Consider the following 25,193-nt stretch of genomic DNA (forward strand, 5'->3'; position numbering starts at 1 on the left):
GAGGGAACAAGGGGCCGGGCTGTGGTGCCTTTTAGCTGGCAGTTGGCAGCCGTGTTTTGGACTTGGATTTACAACGCAATTGTGGCTGCAGCTCCAGGTTTGAGGAGCATCTAGGATTGAGGGTGGCTCCAAGCCCACCCTCTGGTCACTTCTCAGGCATTACCTCTGAGGCGGTCAAGGGAAGCACAGAGCATGATAAGGATAAAGGATTTAAAGCAAGCAAAAGAGACACAGAATGAAATTTACATTATGATTGACATTACATTATTCACCAGTGCTTTATTGCTATGTGGCAATGTTTATCCTATTAACAGTATAAGAAAATGAGGTCAACATACACATTCCTGCACACATTTGCAGGCAACACATATAGCAGAAAACAACCCGTGCATGAGTTGAGAAAACATGTTTGAAAGCTTCACGCAGCAGCATCTACTTTCCAACATTCCAAGGGGGTGCCCGTGTGGAGGCCGGGGAGGGGGCGGGGGGGGGGGGGGGGAGGGCGGTGGTTGAGCAGTGAGGTGGCACACCCTGTTGTACCTGAAGAGTCAAAAGGTATGAGAACATGGTGTAAGAAATAACATGCTGTAAGGAGGGTATGAACATGGTGTAAGAGAGAACACGGTACAAGGAAGGTTCGAACACGGTGTCGGACCGCAGGGGGCGGGCAGTGTGCGAGGCGGACAAGCGGCAGGTTCGATTCCCGCCGCCGCCGGTACCCCACCAAGGCTTCCCCTTCCAACGGGAGAGGCCGGAGGGGCCGAGGAGGGGTTCCTGGCTGCTCCCCGGGCTCGAGCCCACCCCAGTGGGAGAGGAAAAGTCAGGCAGTAGCAAAGCGAAACAGGGCTGTGGGCGCAGGTGGGAACCGGCGGCAGCTGCAATCCCGAGGCTGCCCTCCAGAGGTTGGGGGTTGGAAGACAGCTCACCCCAACCCCATACAACTCCGCTTAGGAAGAATCTCTCTCTGCACCGCCTGCACGTTAGCCCTGAAACCGGTGTCATTAACCCAAGCCGCTACATTCCCTGGATCTCCACCCTCAACTCCCGCTGGCGCCCACCCCGTCTCCCTTAAGCAAGATGGCGGCGGCGGCGTCTCCCGTCGTGCCCCGCGGCGCGGGCGGCCGGTCCCGCTCAGTGGCCGCTGCGTCAAAATGGCGTCGGCGGCGGGAAATGCAAGTGACGGTGGAGTGCGGAGCGTCTGAGGGGCTGCTCCGCCATGGACGCCCAGGGCTGCATGAAGGCCCTGCTCCTGGCAGCCACGCAGTACCGCGCCGCCAAGACACCGCACAACGCCGCGCTCCTGCAGCGCAGCCTGGAGGTGGGAGTCCCGAGGCGCGGTGGGAGCGGGGCGTGGGGGTGGCTGTCCTCTGTTATAATGCTTTGTGATGTGTTTATGTGTTTACAGTGTGTTTGCAGATGTATGCAGTATGCTTATAAACACTCAGGGCAAGCATATAGCGTGTCTTACGACATATATCCCCAGAATTCTGACCCACAAGGATCATTTATTTTAACGTCTTAAAAAACAGAGTTTGAACGATGAACTAGTCTTGTATCTGGAGTTTACCAGTTCTATGCAACACGCATTCCAGTGTGTTTTTTGCTCAGAGGGTAGGCCAGTGCATTTCCCTGACCTCCAGGTACAGCCTTGTGTACAACCCTTGTGTTGGCCATTGGCTGAGTTACTTCATGTGCAAGGTACCTTTTTCAAATACGGATTTTTTTTTTTAATCGCTAAAACATTTGTATGAGAGTTAGCATCTCGCTTTGCTTTCTTGTTTGTGTCCCTTGTAAAGAGATACACGGGGAATGTGCAAACTCAACATTATGTGTCTCTGTTATGTAAAATACAAATTGTGTCTGCCTGTATTGATGTGCACATGTATCATTTTTGGCATCTTCTTGTATAGGGTTCCGCGAACCCAGGTTCCACTTTTTTCATCTCAGTCACAGAGTGCTCCCAAAACAGCACTGACTGCTGCTGCTTCTCTTCCTGTGGAGTGGCACCTTTGGGTTCCTGTGCACATCCTTAGGAAGCAGGCTGTTGGGCTCAGCTGAAGGCTGATTGCTAAATGTTTGTGTTGAGCAATCTGTTTGGTTGTACTTTCAAAATAAATAAATCTAGTACTTTCCAAGAGTAAAGGTAACACATCCACAGGAATGAAAACCAGATTTTTTTCAAAACTATTTTTTTTCCACAGATGTGAATACAAATGCCTCAGTAGAGCGGCACTTGTATTCTCAGTTTGTCATATAGGGCAAAATCTATTTAATACAACTCTCTGCTTTGACTTCTATGTGAATTACTTTGTTTCAGTTGAGTGAGGTTATTTTTCCTCTTTTATCTCCAGGTTATCTCTGGACTGAAGCTTACACGGTTATTTGCTTCAAACCAGATTCTACCGAGTGAATGTCTCAGTTGCCTTGTGGAGCTCCTTGAGGACACTAATATAAACCCATCTCTGACCTTGTCTGTGGTTACTTTGCTATCACAACTAGGTAAGGTTTGCGTCTGAACTTTTTATCTTTTGTCTGGGCAAGGGAAGATAAGACAGGGGCTGATTCTGTGGTGGGGGTGATGGATTTCTTGGAAGATAAGCTTTAGGTGTGAAAGATGAAGTATTTTTCGTTTTGGTGGAGTGCTTGGCTGAGACATCTGTTAAGATGTTAAATCTCCATGAGAAGCAGATTTCAAGTCATCACTGTGAAATTACAGTGATTGTGCTTGTCAGAATTTGTTTCCTCACTGGGTAGGATGAGGAATTATTCTCTTGTCCTTTATTTTTGGAGCTTGAAGAGACGAACTTTTTAAAGAAGTGGGAGACCTGCCTGGATGCAAGGATAGGGAGAAGCCACGCTACATCAACAGCTGTCATCACCTCAGTTTACCTCTCCCACCAGAGTGTTGGCAGGGTGGCAGTTTGGGCTCTCCTATAGCTTGGGCCTGTGTGCCTCAAGTTTCCCAGTTGAAAAATAGATTCTACTGCCTCTTACTTGTCTCTTGAGATGACTTTTTTGTTTGGTTTTTTCCCCTCCATTTCACGGAAGTGGGACTTCATTGTCCTGGGAGCTCTGTGCTCAGAGCACAATGTATGTATGTGGGGTAAAATGATCCATTCTGTGCTTAGTTTCTCATCATGTATGAGTAGTTATTTCAGACTTGAGTCCTTTGGGGTGATCACTTGTTTATCATCTCTGATTCATGGAGTTTAAGCCTCTCTGAGCTTTCTTTTATGTTTTTGGAACAGTTACTGTAAAATATTTGCTGAGTTTGGGTCTGGAAAATTTTAAGAATTAGTCCTCCTCCAGTTGATCTATTGCTTTACCTGCATGTCACCCTTGTTTGCTACATCTTTTCCAGTTCCTAAGTAGAACTGGCTTTTTTTTTTATTTAGCTATTGCTAGAAACCCTATCAAGTTATCAGTTTTAGTCTACTTGACTTTGGCTTCTGCTTAAATTGGTAGCTAATACAACAGTTACTTTTGTTATTAGATAGGGGGTTTTGCTAATAATTCTTAAATTCTAGCTTCAGACAATGAGACCAGAGAAGCTCTGCAGGACACCTACAATCTGACCAGCGTGCTGGCAGGAGTCGTTCATCGAAGTTCTACTAACCTTAGCGACCCGCTCTTATTACAGGTAACAGGAACTAATGCTTAATGATATTTAGCTACTGTTGCATGATATACATTATACTGTATGCATATAATAACCCTCCAAAAGCCCTATCTGAAATAATGTGTTCAAGGAAAAGTCTTAGGTGTGGTATTCGGTTATTTCTCCTAATGTTCGTAACAAAAGCCTGGAGATTGTTTTATCTAATACTTTGGCAGGTGACTGTGAAGGAGTGAAAGGAAAGCTGTGGCTGCCTGTTTTCATGGAAATTTTGCAGGGCATATCTGGCCTCCTTCCTTCTGGTCAGTGCCACCTGCCAGTGAATGCCAGGGGGCTGTACTTACAGAAGTTTACAGTGAATGTCTGACATCTCCCAGTTTGACCTCACTGATTTTAACCTTTCCTTAAAGGGTTTTTGGTTTTGCTTTTTTTTAAATATGCACAGATTTTGTCCTTTGTGGTTCTGAGCTTTTAGCAAGTGCTTTCTGGTTGCCTGTGGTCACATCTCTCTTTAAGGAGTGGAAAAGCAGAAAATGAATTTTCTAGTAATGCTGTTGCCCTTGTTCAGTGGAAAATGAGTCAGGCATCCAGCAAAGAACACTTTTCTCGTGGTTTGCGTATATCTCAAAGCACTAGGAGTACCACAACTTGGGGATCCAAGTGATCAGCCCATCAGCAGGAGAGATATTGTAGTCACCAAATAGATCCAATAAGACCTTGAAACACTTAAATTTTGTTTCAGCTGCTAACCTGTGCTGTGATTCTTGTCATATCTGAGTATATTAACTTCCATTAACTCATTTATGTGCCAAAAGAGTGCTATATGAAGGACTTTGCTGCCATTAGATCTGCTGGCAGTCTTTAGAGCAAATCTGTTTTCCCATGAGCATCCTTTCTGCAAGACATTGCAAAGTACTTTTTGGATTTTGATGAGACTTCTAGACCTCTGAATAGGACAAAACCCCATTCTCACTGACGGTGGAGAACTTGCTGGTGAGGCAAAGGGGAGAATTGGATGGTCTGAAAAGGCAACTCCTCTGTCCAAATAAAACCTTACTAATCTCTTTGGGCTTCAATAAGTACATCAGTGCAGTAGGACGTTACTCAATGTGCTTGCAGCAGCTTGTGTAATTGTTATGTTAGCATTAGAGTCTGAAAACTAACTCAGTTGTGGTGTCTTGTTATTTGTCCTTTTGCTTTTATCTTTTGTAACTCGTAACGTTCCTCAGTGAGATGCTATAGGAAAGACATGTTTATTTCCTCAGGGTATTCAGCTGCTGCAGAGGCTAACCTACAACGTTCCAGTCTTCTGTGCTGGCACCAACATCGATGAATTAATTTCATTTCTAGTGCACCACGTGTAAGTGTGTACTCGGTTGTCTTCTCTTATGGGAAATAGCAAGCTGAGTTTCTAAACTTTCTGAAGGCATACAGCATATTGTACTAACCTGGTCTCCAGAGTGAGCTGTGGCATTTATTTCTCTGAAGTTAGCAGACTTTTCTTTGAAAACCATGTTGTTTCAGATTGTTTAATGCAGTGGTTGTGGGACTTTGGATGATGGAATAATAATTGGCCTCTTAGCCCACCCCTACACCTCTGTGAGCAGGAAGCTAACAAAGAGAAGAGCTGGGGGAAAATTCATGCTTGTCACTAGGAACAGACTTGTTAGCTTAATAAAAACTTTATTCAAGTGTCCTTGTGAGAAATCTAGTGAGTATTAGAAGTATATGCAATAAATGACCTTTGATAGCATTAGTCTCTGATACTTTGGGGCTTTTTTCAGGTGTACCCAGTTGAAAGCTGCCCACACTGTGAGGATTACAATCTGAATTTTGCTTTGCTTGGTTAAAAAACAAGCTCCCCTCAAAACCCAAAAAATTAAAAGTCCTCCAACCACCCAGTCCCCCAGTCTCCCACCCTACAATTTCTTGTAATTAAATTCTAGATACTTTAATGAAAACATCTTTTGGACTTTTCTTTTAAGTCAATCCACTGAAGATGAGTTAACGATACCATGTTTGGGACTCCTGGCAAATCTCTGTCGTCACAACTTGTCTATTCAAAGTCAGATAAAATCTTTGGTAAGAATTTTGTTTTTATGTCATGGTTCTTTGGCTTAAGGGCAAGACTTACTTATTTTTTGTTTTATTCATGATTTGTATGGCTTATTTATAAATACGTAATATCTGTAAATTTGGAGGTTTTATAATACCTATGTTTCTTCTTTTTGCTTTAGAATAATGTGAAGAGTTTCTATCGTACCTTAATAAGCTTCCTGGCCCACAGCAGTTTGACTATGGTTGTGTTTGCACTTTCAGTATTATCAAGCCTTACCCTAAATGAAGAAGTAGGAGAAAAAGTAAGTGATACTTTGAAGTCTATTCTATTCTTAAATTGTAGATAAAACTAATTGCCACACTGGCCAAATTAAATTCTAATTCAAGCTAGTTTTAGTAAGCAAGAGACCCTGCAAAGTATGTGCCTGTACATAACTTTCTTCTTCTTTTCAGCTCTTTCATGCTCGAAATATCCATCAAACATTTCAGTTAATATTCAATATTGTTGTAAATGGAGATGGTACTCTAACAAGAAAATACTCTGTTGATCTACTCATGGATCTTATGAAGAACCCCAAAGTTGCAGATTATCTTACCAGGTATGGCTTAATTTCCTAAAAGAATAAGTTATTTTTCCTAAGCTCTAGTTCAGTTTCTTTGCTGTATGCTCTTTGAATTCTGAACCAAACATTGGAGGGAAAAAATCCCTAGATGCTTTTTGAATAGTTGATTATAACTGCTGTATCTGAACCTAAAGGGTTGTTGGGTTATGGTTTCACACAGAAGTGTGAATTGAAGTCTGCTTTTTTCATTGTCACTTAAGGAATATTGAATAGTGTATTCTGTAATTCTTTGTCTGGACAGTATTGGTAGTCAGACAACTTGATCTTGCCTTTTACAGTGCTATATCATCTTGAAGTGGAATAGTATGGTAGAAGTTGTGAGAAGTAATAATTTTACATGAGTGGGGGTGTTATAGGGCAGTTCTGTGGAGAGGTTGACTAGTGGTTGTGCAAATTCAGCTAGCAGAATTTAGTTGCTGATTTTCAATCTGAATCAAGCCATAAAAATAGATGAAAAATCTTGGCTTATTTTAAGGAATTTGCTTTCATTCTTAGAATATTTTTAAAGCTTATTCTATTTCAAATAGAATTTACATTATCAAAACTGTAACTGTACTTGAAGTTTCTGGGAGTAAGAAGGGGAATAGGGCACTCGCGTTCACCGCTCAGTATAAATGTCTGTGGTGAAATTTCAATTTTATTTTTGTATTTTTTCTCCTCTATGCATGCTGTAGATACGAGCACTTTACCTCTTGCCTTGGTCAAGTGTTAGATCTTCTTCATGGAAGGGATCCTGATTCATCATCTAAGGTATTTATGCTTTTTCAGTTAAAGGCTAAGAGGGTACAACTCCTAATCTAGTTCCTCTTCTTCCTAAGTAAGTTCCTTGTGTACAAGGGTCGATAGTGAAATACATTGACTTCAGGACTCTTAAATGACCTGGAATATTCACCAAGTTTATATTTTCTAGTTATTCAAAAGGCTGTCAGGTTGAATTTGTAATGGCTTTTTTTTTGCCAGATTATGTGTGTCTGCTTTCAGGCAACAGACATAAAAGAAAAGAGCCAACAAAACCACCTTCTGTGCTTCAGCTAATAAGAAATTTTGGGATCTACCAGAAATGCAGTGTGTACCCACTTCAGTGTCTAAAACTTGAATTAATACTACTCAGACTTCAACTAATGATCAGGGAACCCTAATGCTAATTTCAAAGATTTAAGAGTAAATGTTCTCAACCTTAGTTGAACAAATTGATGCTACATCTGTTTAAGCAGTATACTGTTCCATTCGGGTTTGTCTCACTACCCCCTTACATAAATGAACCATTGGCTATCTATTGCTAAGGCTAAAATATGAAAATTTTGGGGCTGAACACATCTGTGAAACACATCTTAAGCTTTTATTTATGAATGTGTTACACATCCTAGTTAATAATAAGTGCTAATATTTCTGTGTGATTGTTGTTGTTTATTGGGTTTATTTAGAGAAGGAGCAGACGGGTGCATCTGTTCATGTCTCAGAATGTTTTCACTTCCATAGCTTTCTTCATTCTGAGTGTAGATGCATTTCTCCTGCTTACCAAATCACTAGCCAGCAGTCATACTCTTTAAGAAAGAAGGGAAAGCAATACACTCAATACTGTACAAGCCTTCCCCAATAAAATAAACTGTGTTTCTGCTGCTGGCTTGGCTTTAAGGAAGGAAAACTATTCTTCAGAAAACTTCAAAATGCTAAAAGGAGTTGCATACGACTTACATACCTCTTCAGACTTGTGCTATGGGAGTCGCAATTTCTGTGTAAGTTCTTGACTTAACAGCATTTGAACTCTTATTCACTTCACACAGATCTTGGAGCTGCTGCTTGCCTTCTGTTCCGTGGCGGAACTGCGTCATACCCTGCGGCAGGCAATACTGGAACCGTCTGGCTTCCCGGTCTCTGGAAGCACCAGATTTGTGACTCACTCAAAGACTTTTGAACCATCTGTTGCATTGGTGCACTTGTCAAACCAGCCATTGGAAGGCTCTGAAGACTGTTCAGTTCTATCACTGCAACTGTTCAGAGAGATTTTTGAGGTACCAAGACTGATAATTGAGTTTAAAGAGCTTCGTAGAGCTCTATTTTTAAATTATATTTAAACAACTATTGGAATTTGACTTGAGAAGTAGCATGTAAAAAAATACCTAGAGAAAACTTCTTTGTAAAGAAATTGTGTTGAAATAAACATACTTTGTAAAACAACTGTTCTTTTAAAGACATGCTGTATTTTAGAAATATGTCAGTGTTGTAAGTGGAAAATATGGTGGTTCATGAAGTCATGAGGTAGATAGAAAACTATCAGAATTGCTTTCTAGGAAGTAGAAGAGTAAGCTTGGCTTCCTTGTGCTGTACTTTTAAATATTGACACAAAATAAAATATCTTTATTACAGGATGTTATTAACAATGGGAACAGCATCTCAGCTGAACACTTTGTGGATCTTTTGCTACCTGTTCTTCTTGATCATCTTCAGATGCCAGAACAGATTGTGGATGAGCTATTAGTGAAGAAAAAGTGTGAAAGAATGGTCAAGGCTATTAATGTCCTGACAAATATCCTTTTTGTGTGTCTATTGGCAGCTAATTTGTTATTCCTCCATCATGATCTTCTCTAAGATGTTACAAGATACTTCCATCTTGGGTCACTGTAATGGCTTCTAACTGCCCTAATTTTACTTAAGACTGTTGTCTTGGTAGATCTTAAGTAGCTTCTAACTGCTGTGAAGTTACTTTGTAATACAGTGGTGCAGGATAAAACATTGTGGCTATTGCAAAGTTCAGAAGCACTTTGCAGATCAAAAACAAAGAAGAGTGTTTTCTGTTGAAATTGCAATGGGGTTTTGGTTGGCCATCTTGATCAGTATAGTACTGTTGCCTGGCTAAGTCAAGTGCAGCTTCCAGACAAATATGACATAAATTTAGATGAGTGAAACAAGGAAAAATAGTGTGGAATGATAGTTTTACGCTCCTCATTGAGTCCTTAGTGTTCACAGTAAGTTTAGTAAGGAGGACATAACTGCAGGATGTAGTCCTGCATCTAAGCTTGAGTTCTGTGAAGAAGTCTCTTTGCTAACTCCTAGGGACTGCCTGGTCACTGCCTCTTATTCACTATGTTTCTTTATGCCATCGATTTTATTGTGGTTTCCCTTATAAGTGTATGTGTTAATTGAAAACTGAAGCTTACTTGGGTTGTGAGTTAAGCGTGATTTAAGTGGCTTGTGTAGTTGAGTTTTAAAAGAATTTTTGGAGGCTCTTGTGCTTTGATGCACTAGCTTTTGTGTCCTTTAGTATTAGAAAATGTTGCCTTTTGGTGCCAATACCTAAGCATGGGTGTATTGAATTTATTCTTAACTCTGTCTACTGCTCTGTAGAGATGACACACTGAAAATGCATGTCTCGAAGGTACTCACTGCCAGCCAATGCACGTGTCTAATAGAACACCAGTTTACTTACAGTGGGATTGATACTGGCTTTGGGACGAAAGTAGTGGACTCTAAAATGTGGTGAGCACACACGTTTATCTAAAATCTAACTTAGCAAGACTTGTATGAGAGTTGTGATACCAATGGAAAGTAGATGATAGTTGAAAGTACCACTTAAATGCATACAAATAAATACTAGTATTAAATATAACTGAGTATTTTTGTGGGAAGAGAAGGTAATGTTGCTGGTCAGTTCAGTAAGTAAAACCTAGCTTAAACATTCAGTTGGCATAAGCTGGAGATCCACATATGTGGAACAGTGACCTTAAACCTCATGCAGTAGTTCAAGCTTGTCCAAGTAGAGGCTTACTAGAACTGGTTCATGGCATCTAATTTCTCGTTTTGATTTTATGCAATCAGAGTTCAAAAATATCACACGTTACTATTGGAGGAAATTATTGCACTAAAAATGAAATACACGTTCCTTCAGCTCAGTGTCATGAACCTGAATGTTGATTTAACTAAGAATTACACAGCCAAAGCCCAGTGAAATATAATTGGACCTACAATTAAACCTTCCTCACTTACGACTTGGAAGTGATTTTTTTGGTCTTCACTGTTGCCATCCTTGGCATGCTGGAGAGGCTTAGGAGCGTGTCCAAGGAACTCAGTGTGGTCTCTTTGGTTTTGGCATTGTTGCCTTGCTAGACATATTTAATTTCTTTGTGAAGGTATTTATTAAATTTTTTTTTTAATTGACTGAATTTATTTGTCAGTGCTGATTTGACAAATCTTGCTTTTATTTCCACCCAATTTGCTTTTCTGCTTGGATGTCTTAAAAGCAAACTTGCTGCTGATATTATTTTGAAAACACTTGAGCTCATGAGCAGATTGAAGCAGGATGTACCTGGTATGGAGGTCAGCTTCTACAAAATTTTACAGGTATGATTTTAAAATGTCTCATGAAATGTATCTGAAGGAAAGTGTCACTGCACTACAGTTCTGAATGTTTTGCATGCTTCTCTCTGAAGTGATGAAACTTCTAGGAAAATATAATCCCCAGTGCACAATTCTTAAAGGTTGTTTCACTGTTAATTCTTCTAAAATAAGAGCAGTTTGCTTCTCCTTCAATCATTTATTTCAGTAATGCATGTGAGATCATACTTTAGCTCTCTGGTAAGAATTATCCTTTTAAGACTGCGTTAGGACTGCAGTTTAAATGGAGCAAAGTAGAAAAAAAACTATCACAACAATATAATTATTAGTGGTGTTGGTTACTATTAAATATGTACGTTACTTTGGGACTTGGCATGGTCAAAACAGTTTCTGATACCTGTTGGTCAGATGATGCCTTAATAATGATGGAAAAGCAATCCAGACAATCAAACACTTCTTGTTCTTTTGGAGATTTTTCTTTCAGGAATGGGAGTTGTGTAGTTTAATGGGTAAGAATGAGTTTTACAGTTCTCAATAAATATTTATAAAACTTTAGCTTGTCACACTTTATGTTGAAAATCAAGCACTTTAAAACTTGAGGGAATTAAGTAGTCTCTTTACCTGTTCTGTTGACTTTAATGGGAAAACTTGTTTTTAAATACTCAGAAGTGTAAAAGTGTAAACTATTTTTAAAATCACTTGTCTTCCATTGACTTCAGGCTCAGAAACTTAGAAGGGCAAACTTTAAAGAGGGAGCTTAAGTTTTGAGTAAAACATTTCTGTGCTCATGGGCCTTGATATTGTGATGTTTTGGTAGTTTGTGTTTGGTAGGAGAGGTTTTGTTGTTGTTGACTGCTATGTTTTGTTTTGACCAAACTGTCTTTTTTAGGATCAACGCTTGATTACGCCTTTGACATTTGCTTTGACATCAAACCATAGAGAGCAAGTCCAAGTGGGACTTGGAATACTGTTTGAGGCTGCACCCTTACCAGATTTTCCTGCCATAGTGTGAGTCTATTTCTGGAGAGTCTGGTTAGATTTCACATTTTTATGAGCTTAGTGATATTCATGGTTTTTGGAGTACTATTTTCAGCTCATCAGAGACAGAAACTTTAGAATAACTATCTTTTCCTTTTGTGCAGTTATGAGACAGTAGTGATCTTGGAAGCGAGAGGAAGAGTCTAAATGCTGATGGCATTCATTTTACATCAGATCCTAGGGAGCATGGTAGTGACTGACTCCTGTCCCCCAGCATTCATTTGCCTGAAGTCTGTGCTTGGAACTTTTTACTTAGAGTACATCTAATATTCTGACTGTCAGATTTCTCTCTCTCTCTCTACTGAACTTTGTCAGACCTGTAGTTCTTCAATTCCTGTAGTTTTGCTCACCCTTTTGCAGTAGCTTCCAAGGAAGAGCAGATTAGGGTAAGACACAGTCAGATGGTAGGTATATGGTTCAGGTATTTAAGTATTTAAGGTGGCCTAAATAAGGGAAAAATATTGACAAACTCTATTTGATAGTCCTTATTTCTGTAGATGTAATAAAATTTAAAAAAAAAAAGGTTTTAAATTGTATCGGTCTTTGCAACCTAGGAAACTAATCTGAAACTTCCTCCTTTTTTGTTAGAGCTTTTTAAAAACAAAAACGGAAATTATTTGAAAGAACTTCCAAATCAGATGCCTCTTTGGCATTTGAGCTGCTTTTCTCAAGTGAAAGATTTGTAGCATAACCAGCTTATCTTGGAACAGTGATTGAGTTACTACTTATATGGGGGGAAAAGTAAAGGAAGATGACCCAACCAAATCATGGCAATTTGCCTTGCTGTGGTTTTTTGGTTCAGAAAACAAATGAAAATCCTCCCACACCCCAGGAAATCTTACTGTTTCCATCATAACCCAGAAATAGGCCAGTGATAAGAACACAGTAATAAGAGTCTAAAATTGTGTTCACCCTGAAAACATCAGTGCTGTTTTTATGAATACTACAGTCCTGTCCAACCTGCTTAGAGCAGAAGAGTTGAACTAGGTGGTCTGTTGATGGGCCCCTTTGAACCTTAATTGTTCTATAATTACATGATTCGGTTGATCTAGGAAACATCTTCATAATGGCCAGTAACAAATAGTCTGGCTGGAATAATGAAGGATCTGTGCAATCAAATATGTCTGGAGTTATACAATGGAATAGCCAAATAATATGTCTATAAATGCAGGTTAAAAATAGGCTTTGGGTTCACTTAGGAAGCAATTGAGACAGCACTTCAATGAAGTGGCTGGAATAGCTTAGTAATTAAGGAATTTATCAAGAGGAAAAAAGTTTTAACTGGTGCCTCTAAAATCAGCTGTTTTGATTTATCATTCTTTTTTACTTGGAACTTGTCATTAGTAGATGCCTTGAAAATACCAACCACAAATTGCATACAGACACTGGATTATAGGTACTGTAATTACTTTTTTCTGAGCTCTTGAGTTCTCTTCCCTATACAAATTTTAACAGATTGCACTTTTAGCTGCGTACTTAAATTTTGGTTAAAACTTAGCAAATTCACTGTGCTGCATGCAATATAGCATTGTAAAATAGAATCACAGACAAGGGAAAACTAAGGTTTATTGGCAGCATTCTGCTTTTTCATGATTCAATCTTCTTATTTTTATGCCCAATAAAAATTCTTCCTAACTACCTTCTCCGCCTTCTTTGAGACAAACAGTGGCCTAGTTAAGTTGAATAACAGGTAAAATAACCTGTTTCGCAGGCTCATAAGAGGCATGATCTGTTCTGCTCGAAAAGAGCTGTGCACCATGCCCTTTCTGATGAGATTCTGCATTTGTCTGTAAAGGTTAGCCATAATACTCTTTTTTTTTTTTTTTTTCCTACTCTCTGTATCTTTGGACAGTTTGGGCACGTCTGATACACATCTTAATGATCTGTGATAACGCAAATGTGACTCTAATCTGTTTTCCATTAAAGAGAAGTTAATTTTGTTATGAAATTGTTCTCCTCTTCAGTCCTTGCAATGCAGATTGTGTCAGTAATAGCCTTTATGTTTATACAGGCTTGGTGAAAGCATTGCAGCAAATAATGCCTACAGACAACAAGAAACAGAACATGCAGCAAAAAGAATCCAAATGCAGGCACCTGTGACCAACATTACTTCAGTGAGATGTTCTTCATCCCGTCCTTCAAGTGATGAATCCACAGCTTCAAATATTCAGGAATTAATACAAAAACTTCACTCTGGACTAGAGGTTGGTAGAATTTGTATACTCTTGTTAAATATTTGCCACTCTTTTTACTGGGAGGGATGGAAATTAAAATCCAAGTGTCGGTCTGCCATGTGTGTATCAGGTGAGTTTGGTTTAGGTTGCTGTCTGCTTAGAATGTGCTCCTTTTACTGAGCAAAATTCAGTGATGTTACTTTGAGCTACATCAGAAGCTCAGACTCCTTACTGAGGTCCCTTTCTCCAGTGGGGTTGCCTATGCTCTTCTTAGCTGTCAGATGTGAAGGCAGGAGTCAGATATAATCCAGCTGCCTGGACTCACCGGGACACATACAAGGAGCCTCCTCCCTCTGCTTCCTGAGAAATAGCCTGTAATCAAGAGGAGATGCTATGCTGCTTTAGAAAAGTGTGGTGCACCTCTTGTACACCTAAACACACCTACCAACATTTTCCTTTTGTTGGCTGTAGCTGACTCTAGCATTTGCAGTTCAGTTTTTATGGCCTTCTTGGAAAGGCCATATTGTTATTATTTCAGAAGACAGTTTTTACTTCCCTCTGCAGCAACGTGCACCACGAGTGAGACACTCAAACGAGCACCACATACCGTGTGCGGCTTTGTGGGCCGTGCTATCAGATACTGAACGTATCTCCTCTTTCTATTTTCTGTTCAAAGCAAGTTAGCTGCTTTGTAGCTGCTTCAGACTGAGTGATGGATTGTTGATTCTGTTTCCTTTTGGCTTGAAAGAACAGTATGCAAATTGGGAAAATGAATAGAAAGTTTCTTGATAACAGCTTGACATCTGTATTAGTGGGATTGCCTCCAGCCTTAGCTTTGCAACTCTCATCTCTTTGTTGTAAGTGATAAAACTGGAACTCGATGAGCTACCAGTTCCAGTGAGCTGCCAGAATAATAATGAAAAAGGTCAAATGAGTCTTCATTGACTTATTTTTTACTCTTCCACTGGATGCTCCCATTGATCGTCCTTTCCAGGACTGCACGTGACAGTCTGTGGGTGCACTGCTGGGTGTTTATATTAATGTAAATCAAAGCAGCCACAGGTGCCTAAACAGCTACTAGAGCAGAAGCTTCCAGTGTTGTGACAGTTCGTAAAGCTGCTTCCATTTTTTTAGGGAAGAAAGTTGTTGTTGAATTGTTGAGTGATGCTTTTCTTAGACCTTCTAATTAGTAGAACTTTCCCTTAAAAATCAATATACACATTCACTTTAAATATCCAGTACTTCATTTCTATGTGTGCTTTGTATGTTGTGTGAAGCTCAAATGTATGTAAAAACATAATTGAGAGAACACTTTTCATTGTATTACTGTACAGAGAGAATGAAAGTAACTTAGAGAAGCTTTTCTTATGGTAGTCATCTCTATGTCCTTTTGGATATTTTAAGTTTGCAAGTAGGAAAATAAACTACTTGTTTTGTACTTTAGGGACAGAAAAATGAGCTGACAACTGGAGCTACATGGGGCCTCCTGTTAATATGCAAAAAAGTTCTTACATAATGGTTCAAAATATTGTAGAAATGGTAACCTTTCAGTAGGTGTTCAATGTATGAACAGCTGGCATAGTTTGCACTTGGTCATACATCAACATATATGAACAGCTGCTCAAAAGTGGTGTTTAGTAGCACTTCCTAAGATAAAATATCCCAAAATCCCAAAGTAGCATTCTCACTTGACTCAGGCATATATTTTAATAAACACTTAGGATTTGTTGTGCCATATATGATGAATTTTGTCTAGTAAGTCATTGGGTTAACATAGTACGTTCTGTTCTGGATAGTATCCTGTTAGAACAACTTTCCTGGGCCAGAAAGCTATGGAGTATGAACAAGGAGTTTTAGCCATAAGCATTTGTGCTGTGAATGTTAGGGCAGATTACTTTAGGTGTCCTATGAGGGGACTGCTAATTCTGCAGCAAAGATTAGACCAAAGGGAACAATTTGAGTGATGATTTTACCTTTTTACAGTGCTGGACTGACAGTCTACTGCAGATGACTCCTATTAAGCCTAACTAGTTCAATTAGTCATGAACTTTCCCCAAGAGTCAGGTGGATGTATTGGAGCAGATAGTCTCAGATGTGAAAATAGGAATTTAAAAAGCTAAGAGACAGGTGGAACTTACGAGGCTATTGAGCTCTTCCAGCATGCATTACCTGTCGTAAGTAGGTGCAGATTTACAGTAGCAGTAACTGGAAAACATTTCCACAGATGAAGGAGCCGTTGGCTGACGTGAGGATCTCTGACATAATGGACGTCTATGAGCAGAAGCTGTCGGCATTAGCAGTGAGTACAACCTGGCTTGTGTGGGTACCTTGAAGTCTGTACATTCAGAAAATGTTAATGAAAAATCCTCTTCCTACACACAGTCCAAAGAAGCCAGGCTGCAAGACCTTTTGGAAGCCAAGGCCGTAGCTCTGGCTCAGGCTGATAGGCTGATGGCTCAGTACCGATGTCAGAGAGCCCAGGCTGAGTCTGAGGTAAGTAGCAGGAGCTTCTCTCTGGGACTCAGAGGTGAGACTAATAATTGCCTTGGTAGTTTTAACTGTGATTGCATGTGGAAACTATGCTGCTTATCTGTAAGCTATGCTTGCAAGTTAGGGCAGTCTTAATTTTCATCATAAACATCCTGTTTTCCTCTGAATTGTTCTTTGGCACAGTTTTCTTTTTCTTTAATGTCCTTCCTCTTAAGGAAGTCAACAAAACTGACCTACTTTACAGATTATTGTTTGTTAACCGTTAGTGTTAATTTAGTGGTAGTAATCTTAAGAATTAATAAAGCTACTTACTTAAATTCTCTATAGAATGTGCTGGTGCATGGAGAACTGTTTGTCCCTTTTAATCACTGGTCAGAGATGAACTTTCAAATAAAGCTTGCTTCTGTGGGGTATGTATTTGAGCTGTGCATTGAAAACTCAGAATAATTTCTACTCTTTAAAGGTTATAGTAAACACTGGGCTGCAGATTACTAAATTCATAGTTAAAATGTGTCATCATTTACTTTGTTCTTCCCTCTTCCCTCACATTGTCTGTAACAGGAGCTAAAGAAATTTAATGAACAAATTAATTTGTAGTTAGGTGAGAGAATTTGTTCTCTTAATGTAGGTGATGACATTTTAGTGTTAGATCTATGGCCTCAAACGTGCCTATTACAAAGTGACTTCTGAAAAAGAATTCTTGGTAATGGTGCATGTGTTTTTTTGTTCCTTTGTTTTTTATTTGTGGGGGGTGTGTCTTTCCATTCAAAGGCAAGAACTCTGGCTGCAATGCTGAAGGATGCAGAACGAAAAAATGAAGAACTTAATGATTTGCTGAAAGCTCAGCAGGTAGAATCTGAACGAGCACAGACTGATATTGAGCAGCTCTTTCAACACAACAGGAAGTTGCAGACAGTTGCTGAAGAACATGAAATACTGAAAAAATCCTCTGTTGATCTTCTTCAGAGGTAAGGCGTGTAAGATCACTAAACAAATACTTTGTGTTTAAAGAGTGATGATGTCCTTTATTGGGTTAAGCACATTGGAAGAGCAACATAACATGCTAAGTCATGTTTTTAAGTGGAAAGTTCACTGCTTTTTCTTTCTTCTATATGCTTGTCAATGAGGTGAACTTAAATCATTCAAGAACTTATTATGTTAAATCTAACATAGTTTGACATTCAGCTCTCAATGGACTGAGAACTGAAGTCATGGATGTTGAAGGTCCAGTTAAGGAAATAGCATGAACTTTGTATAAAAGAGAACATTGTTCTTTAAGGAACAGAATTAACAATGCTTAGTTTCTGTTAGCATTGTACCATGCTCTCGGTGTCTGTCTTTGATTTTATACAGTCTTGATTATATGCTGCAAATATTGTGCAGAAGCAGCCAATAACGGTATGTCTGCATAAGGACTTTGTATCTTTGATCAATTCAGTAGCAAATTTGACTGAAATTAGGTAAAAGTGAGTTAGGGAGGGAGCTGGCACCTTGTGTGTTCTGAATTATTTATATGTGTTATTTTCTTTAGGATCTGAAGCTAAAAAGGGACACATGAGACACAGAAATACATAAAGATAGAAACTAGAGTGTGCTTTGGAAGAATAAAGGCGTAAACTTTTCAACTCTCATGAGCTGGTCTTGTCACTAGGTGTCAGCAAGGCAAAGAAGCTGATAAAACTGAGAGCAAATTTCTTGCTTAATAATGGGAGCAGGCATTACATTAGGCAATTTTGAAGGCTTATTGCTGCCGATAAAGGAGTCATTGAGGGAGGAAAATGTATAAAACTTCTGTCCATGATGAGATTTCTTTAATAAGTGTATAATATGGTCATTGTGGAAGTGCCTCCATTTTTGCTTGAATTATATGCAGCCATACACTTTGTGAACATGTATTTGACTAAGTCACATGAAATAAATCAGCCTCAGTCTGAGGCTTTAAATTCTCCAAAGTAGAAATAAAAGCTTTCTGATCCTCACAATGTCCTTACCAAGCAAAAACTTGCTTTCTAAACAATTTGCATACTTCAAATATACTGTTCCTTAAAAGCAATCGGATAACTGACATCAGGGGAGAGAATTTTTCTTTTGGTAGGAAAATAGGAAAATGTTTCCTCAGAGTATGTGATCTGTTTCATAAGCCTATATTAAATGCACACTGCATTGTTTTCAGTATGTTCAGTTTTTAGGATCATGAGACAACTGGAAGTCATGAACTGACTCCCAGGGTCCCTTAAAAGATGACTGACATACCCAGACTGTTATAGAGTTGCTCTGCAAATTTCTAAAGGCATTTGTATGTTTTGTCAGTTCCTAAGTTTTCTGCTGGAAGAAGGTTGCTTCCTGATCATTAATAATTAAGGATATCTAAAGGATCCACTGAAGCTTGGCTTATTTGTTTGTTTGTTTTCTTCTTCCAAGTCAAGCATTGGAACAGGCTGCCCAGGGAAGTGGCTGAGTCACCATCCCTGGAGGTATCTAAAAGATGCATAGGTGTGACATTTAGGGACAGGGTTTAGTGGTGGTCTTGGCAATGCTGGGTTAATGGTTTGACTCAGTGAACTCAACTTTTCCATCCCAAATGATTATATGATTCAAAGTATGTTCATTACAAAAAAAAAATCTAACACACAGCTAACTACCACCCAAAAAATCATCAACTGAACACCCCCCTTTCCCAAAACACCTTGCTTGTAGCTTGAGTGGGATGATTGCACAGATGATGTGAAGTTGTTGGGGGTTTTTTTGCAAACTATTAAAGTAAAACTCTTCAAAAGCAATTATACTTCATGTGTAGGTATGAAACAACTGAAAGACATTATAAAGATCTACAGACTACATGCAATTCACTAAATAAACAAATGGAAGCAATGAAGAAACTAAATGAATCACTTGAGCAGCAGAATGACAGGTAAGTTCAGTCTAGTCTTTTTAAAGCAAATTGAAAAGTAAAACTAAATAGCACTTTAGTCTCAATTTTTCAACTGTGCTTTAAGTAACATCTGAGAAGCCATGTTAGAGAAGGCCAAAGATGCTTCAGGGTTGTTTTATATGTTTATGTTAGATGAGAATCTGTAGTAGTGAGAGTCTGTGGTGGTTTATTTTGTTTGCTCCTTTATTAGTTGAAGGTGGTGAGGGAATACCCACAGACTTCAGTGATAGTAGGAAGAGAAAGAGGATGACCCAGTTCTTGGGTGCATTTGGGGGAGTGAGGAGGTGTCTTTTTGGTAGTTGTTGAATTTTTAAATGCTTTTATCACCCGAAGATTTTCATGCAAGTTTTCTCTTAGTGTTGTCAGTTCAGAAAAAAAAACATCCAACCATCCTAAACTAGCACATTTGAGATCAGAGATACTGAAGGTTGGTGTTCTGTCTGTGGTATAAAACATCATTCTTCAACCATAAAACTAGCATTACTTATGTCTTCTTGAGGACTAATTATAATTTTTCTTTTTTGATGGCTTAAAGTAGAGGTCTGATAAACATTTCACCAATGTAACTAAGGGAATATAGGGCTCCTCTTTGACAGATTTTATTTAATACATTAATTTTCAGAAGATACCTTTAAAACATGCTCATAGGCAGGCCTTGTATTCAGTTTAGAAATAAAATGCTCTTCTTGATTTTGCTTGCAAAGTTCACTTCATCCTTCCAGGCTCTTGCCTTGTCAGTAATCAGAGCAGTCCAAATCACTGCCTTGAGTTCTGATTCAAATGGAAAATTATCATACTGATACATTAGTTTGCTACTGAATAAATTTGTACACTTGGATTCAACATGCAGATCATTGTAATTGGGGAGCTGTTCTGATGAAAGCTGACCCTCATTAAAGGCAGGTCAGAAGTGCAGTTATTGTAGAGATGTTCTTGAACTGCCAAAAATAAAATGGAGACCACGGAAATACAGTTCCCTCCCTCTTGCTAGAGGCTGCAGCTTAGACACTGGTAGATAAAAAGTGGATGAACAAGTAACTAAGAGTGACAGCAAATGCCATCTAGGCAAGGCAAGTGACAAATAGAATATGCCTTAGAAATTAGGCTAGCTGATCACTGAAGAAGTAGATTAGCTTCACAGAGCATAAAGTGCTCAGGTTACAGCTATGCTGCTGGTAGATGACAGTACCTATATATTAAATGGGTGTGGAAACTAAATATTACACTAAGTCTGGAAGTCTGAGGCAAACCTATGTATAGGCTATGGCAATATCTTATGGACTGGTCATGTTTGACTATTGGGTGACAATTGAGATGATGTTCAGAATGGTAGTTTTTTTATGTACAGATGTCCTGAATAATGCCTGAAACAAGTTTTACTAATGGTATTGCCTATTCAGGAGCCTACTAAAACCCCCGCATCCCTAATCACTAATGGCAGTGAATTTTGTTGAATGACAATTTCAGTTCTGTCAGTGTTTTGAATGCTTTGTGGCTGTTAATCAAAGGCAACAGTTTCTGGTTTTTGAGCTCCAGGAATGAACCTTTTTGATAGTTTCTGCCATAATCAGAGAAGGGCAATGACTGTTCCATGGAGAGTGGGGGGAAGGAAATAAGATCTGTCTGTGCTCACACCCTGCACATTCATAGGTTTTATGATTTGAAACTCTCGATAGCGACTGGAAATAATACGAAAATCATTCTAGCTTCTTAGACGTGGAAATGATGGCATATCTCTCTCTCTTTGATCATTGAAATTTGTTTCTCTGCACCTTTAGAACTGCTGCACAGTTGGTAGAAAGTGAAGATCGCAGAAAAGAATTACAGCAGCAGCTACAGGAGAGAGATGGCAAAATATTGAGTAAGTCATTTACCCAAAGGTCACTGAGGCTGGAGAACTATCCACATTAACTAGATGTTGTTCTTATGGGCTCTAGATAAGCAGCTGTATCTCGCTAAGCAACTTGTAAATCTTAGTTGGCCACAGATATGTAATTTAATATTTGAATGAAACAAATACAGATGTTTATTTTTTCCAAAGGATACATGAAGTTGATTTCCCAGACTTCACTGAATCTCTGCACAGCATCATATGACCCTTCAGGATCTTCTTACAGCGTGCCTTTATAACTATTTTCTGTAGGAACTGCAAATTAGAACATCTTAATTTAACTATTCTGCAAATGACTGGAAGCAACGGCTAAAATATAGCAGTAGGTGGCACTACTCAGTAATTCAATTAGCAGCCATGTTGAGTCTAAAAAAAAAAATTAATTAAAAAAACACCTTGTTTCCCAGGGCAATGCTGTACCTGTTTTCTAAGTTTGGCAACCAATCTTTTTATGTGTACATTTTCTTAAGCCTTGCAACAGAATATAAAAGTTCTGGAAGAAAAACTGAAAACTCAACAGAAAGAAAAAACAGATATGGAACAAACTATCGATATTCTTAGAAAGGAATTAAGTAAAACAGAGCAAGCAAGGAAAGAACTGAGTATCAAGGTAAGGACTTATTTGCACTTGCATTCTAGAGACTGGAATTTTAGATATCTGTTTAACTGATGAGTTGGTAAATGGGTATTTTGCTGGTAGAGTAGCTAAAGATACTAGTCTAGTAGTGGACGAGCAAATTCTCTCAATTTTAATTGTATAACTATTGATTTTTAAGTCAGGATCTAGTTCTAGTGAGGCTGTATGAGGCATGATGTGTGAGTATGTAATGTTTGGAAGGGGGGGAAAAAAAATCACCGAACCTGTAGCATAATGTTAAATAAGAGAGTGTAGCATATTCCTCTTCGGTAGTTTTGACTTATATAAAATGTGGATCAGCTTACTTTCCCCCCTTTCTCACATCCTGAATTAAACTACATATCCATGCACCAAAATGCACCTGAATTTTTTTTTGATCTTTGAAATTCTAATAAAAAATATTTTTATCTCTAAGAAATAATCTTCTTTTAAAACAGAAACCAGTTTGGCTATGCCAAGTTAACAGGGTAATGTTTGTGGTTGGGTTTTTTGTTTGTTTTGTTTTGTTTTGTTTTTTAAAAAAAGCACGCAAACAAAATAAAACCACAAACAGCTAAATCCCCCAAACTTCAGTGCAGCCTACATGCCTGCAGGTAAGGCTCCATGTAAACTCACAAGGCAGAGATTCATTTTACATGCAAAGTGGGCAGTCTGACAAACACATTTGTTGTATTTCCATTTCCTGGAATCAAAAGCCTAATCTCTCCAGGCAATATTATCCAGTATATACCAAATATTTCCCTTGTTCTCAGTAAATATTTACTGGTCTGAGTGTTGAAATGAAATGTAGACAGCTTAACTGGGAACGTTTCTGATGCTTAAATAGGACATGGGGGTTGGTGCTTTCCCATTTTGAAGTGTGGCAGTGGCTGTAATCATTCACGTGCACCAAACATACAGCTGAGAGAGATTTCTGAAATAAGCTTGTAATTTTAAAACTGCTTTTTAATTACTTGCTGAAATTCACCACCAGGCCACTCAGCTTTCACAGTATTGTGCGTGTTTTTCAGTTGATAATGGAGGAAATGATAACATTTTGTTTGTTTCTTCAGGCATCTTCTCTGGAAGTTCAAAAATCCCAGTTGGAAGGACGCTTGGAAGAAAAAGAGGCACTTGTAAAACTACAGAAGGAAGAATTGAACAAACACTCCAATATGATTGCAATGATTCATAGTCTAAGTAGTGGCAAGTTAAGTGCGGAAGCAGTGAACCTCAGTTTGTAGGGCTCTGTTTTTAAGATTTTAGTGTTTTATACATATGTATGAATGTATGTAAAGATTTTTAGATCTGACTTTTAAAACATCTAAAATTAAAGTAGCCTAACTATCAATTCAGAAGAAAATGTGGTGATTGTGGAAACTTTGGTCTGAAAAAATGAGCTACTGTATAGCAAATAGGTCTTGGTAGAACTATTATTGCCTGTTTTGGGAGCTAAATGCAACTTCAGCAGGTGACTAAATATATATGTAGGGGAACATAAAGCACATAGGAGTCACTGACTTTTTTTTGTCTGTATATTCTTCTTTTGGCTGTCTGGCAAGCAGTGTGCTTCATAAGCTGAGAACTTTTATAATTTAATCTTGTTAATTCTGGCTCTTCTGAATACCATTATTATTATTTGTGCAGTGTTGCTTTTTGATGTCTAAAGTACAAACATAAAAATAAAATGAATTTTATCAGTTAGAACATGTTACATTGAAAGCTCTTTTTATCAGCCTATTGGTCCAAGTGCTTCACGTAGTAAAAATGTGGAGGTCTTTCTAATTATGAGGAGACATGAATTTGAACATGTAGAATACCAAACCTAACTGACCTTTTAGCAAGCAGCACCAATTAGGGAAAGCATGAATGTACAAATATTTCTTAAATACTAGATAATACTTTGCTAATCCTACAAACTTGGTTTTTTAAAAAGGTCTGCACTTTTTTGGCAATCCTCCAGTGTGCTAGCTATTATCAGCATTGTCATTTTTTGCTGAACATCAACAGGATTTCATATCTTGTTTATAGTGTAACTATTCAAGTAACTTTGTTTTCTTTTTAAAAATGTACTTTCCTATGAAAGACTAGTACTAGGATTTGATGCATGTTTTTGAGTGGCAGAACACTTTCGTGTCCTTAATTTAAATGTGACATGAAAAAACACGTCTTTTAGCAGTTGACAGAAGTATTTCGTTAGTATTTGTATTTTGGCAGAATTACCAGAGTGGGGAAAAAAAGTATCTCTGTAGCATTATTCTCTTTATTTATATCTAATTTGTAATGGCTAATTTGTAATTTTAAAATACCTGAGACTCTTTGGTTTTCCGTTGTGTAGTAGATGCGCCTTAGTGAAACTGTTCAGCTCATGTCTGACCACAGCCTTGTACATTCTGTTGCAGTTACACAACATCAGATGAATTATATCTATTTTAACCTGTTACTGAAATAAAGTTTTTATAACTCATCCACAGGGAAGATTTATAGACGTTGTTCTGGTCTCTGGGAAGACCAGGGGAATAAAAAATAAAATAATTGCTGTGTTTTCAGTGTTCTATGTATTCTGTTAAGTGAGGTAAATTGTAGGGATGACTGCCAGGTTTATATACAGCTGATGCAGTTTGGTTTCCTTTCTGCATAATGCAGTTATTGCTCAGCATGGTCAACCAAAAAAAAAGGAATAATCAGAATTACTGAGTTAAAGGGGTTTGTTGGAATTTTGCAAACTCATTTAGGAAGGAGAGCTTCATTAACCTTACATCTTTGCTTCAGTCTAATGAGTTAAGAAATTTTTAGTGTCAAAATAAATTTGTAGACTTGGGCTCATTTCTCTTTAAGTCTCTTGGTCATGAGGAAAGGGTAAGTAAATGTTGGGGGGGGAGGTGTTTGGGAATTTTTTTTTCTCCTTTTCTACCAAGAAGCGCTCTAGTAAACAAATTCTAGTAGGAGATGTCAAGCATGTTAACAACTAAACTGATAAATGCTGGTTTGACTTTGTTGTCAAGTGGTGGAATGGCAGGGCAAAAATATCAAGCTGCTCCCCAGAGTGAGGCAGCAATAAGGTAGGTGTCTGCCAAAAATGATAAATTAATCTTTGGCATTTTCATGACAGAATCCAGAGTATATAAATAGTGATTTTATTTCCCTTACCCCTCACCCCCCCCGGAAAAATGTGCTGTTTCAATATACTGTTCTAAGCTGAGTGGTGCTGAACTCGGGGTTGCATAGCAAATAAATGCATGGGCACATCAAGGTAGTTTGACAGCATTTCTGTGTTCTTTCCTGGCAGTGTTTTCGCAAATGGTAATGAATAGTGGCTAATGGAACTAGCAAATAAATTGATGCCTGTTTTAAAGTTTTGTTCGAAACATGTAGCTCTCTCCACTGTAGAAAAACCTGGAGGTTTTTGCACTTAATTCATGC

General features: G+C 38.6%; 1 protein-coding gene and 1 long non-coding RNA gene across 2 annotated transcripts; one reads left to right on the forward strand and one right to left on the reverse strand.

Moving 5' to 3' along the window:
- Nucleotides 1-259: 259 nt before the first annotated feature.
- On the reverse strand, nt 260-1,198 carry LOC135409092 (uncharacterized). The gene is made up of 2 exons (XR_010428012.1): nt 927-1,198; nt 260-540 (listed from the first exon to the last, which is right to left on the reverse strand). It is a non-coding gene; the product is annotated as an uncharacterized LOC135409092 (long non-coding RNA).
- CIP2A (cellular inhibitor of PP2A) lies at nt 1,128-24,315 on the forward strand. The gene is made up of 21 exons (XM_064644138.1): nt 1,128-1,318; nt 2,352-2,499; nt 3,528-3,640; nt 4,882-4,976; nt 5,602-5,698; nt 5,854-5,976; nt 6,128-6,273; nt 6,972-7,047; nt 8,082-8,309; nt 8,665-8,824; nt 9,633-9,774; nt 10,536-10,635; nt 11,519-11,637; nt 13,679-13,871; nt 16,066-16,140; nt 16,224-16,334; nt 17,103-17,299; nt 19,129-19,242; nt 21,042-21,124; nt 21,625-21,764; nt 22,844-24,315. The coding sequence occupies exons 1-21, from the start codon at nt 1,217-1,219 to the stop codon at nt 23,012-23,014; spliced, it is 2,733 nt and encodes a 910-aa protein (XP_064500208.1). The 5' UTR covers nt 1,128-1,216; the 3' UTR covers nt 23,015-24,315.
- The last annotated feature ends 878 nt before the right edge of the window (nt 24,316-25,193 follow it).

This window comes from Pseudopipra pipra, chromosome 2 (genome assembly GCF_036250125.1).
Source record: "Pseudopipra pipra isolate bDixPip1 chromosome 2, bDixPip1.hap1, whole genome shotgun sequence".
Classification (NCBI taxonomy): Eukaryota; Metazoa; Chordata; class Aves; order Passeriformes; family Pipridae; genus Pseudopipra; species Pseudopipra pipra.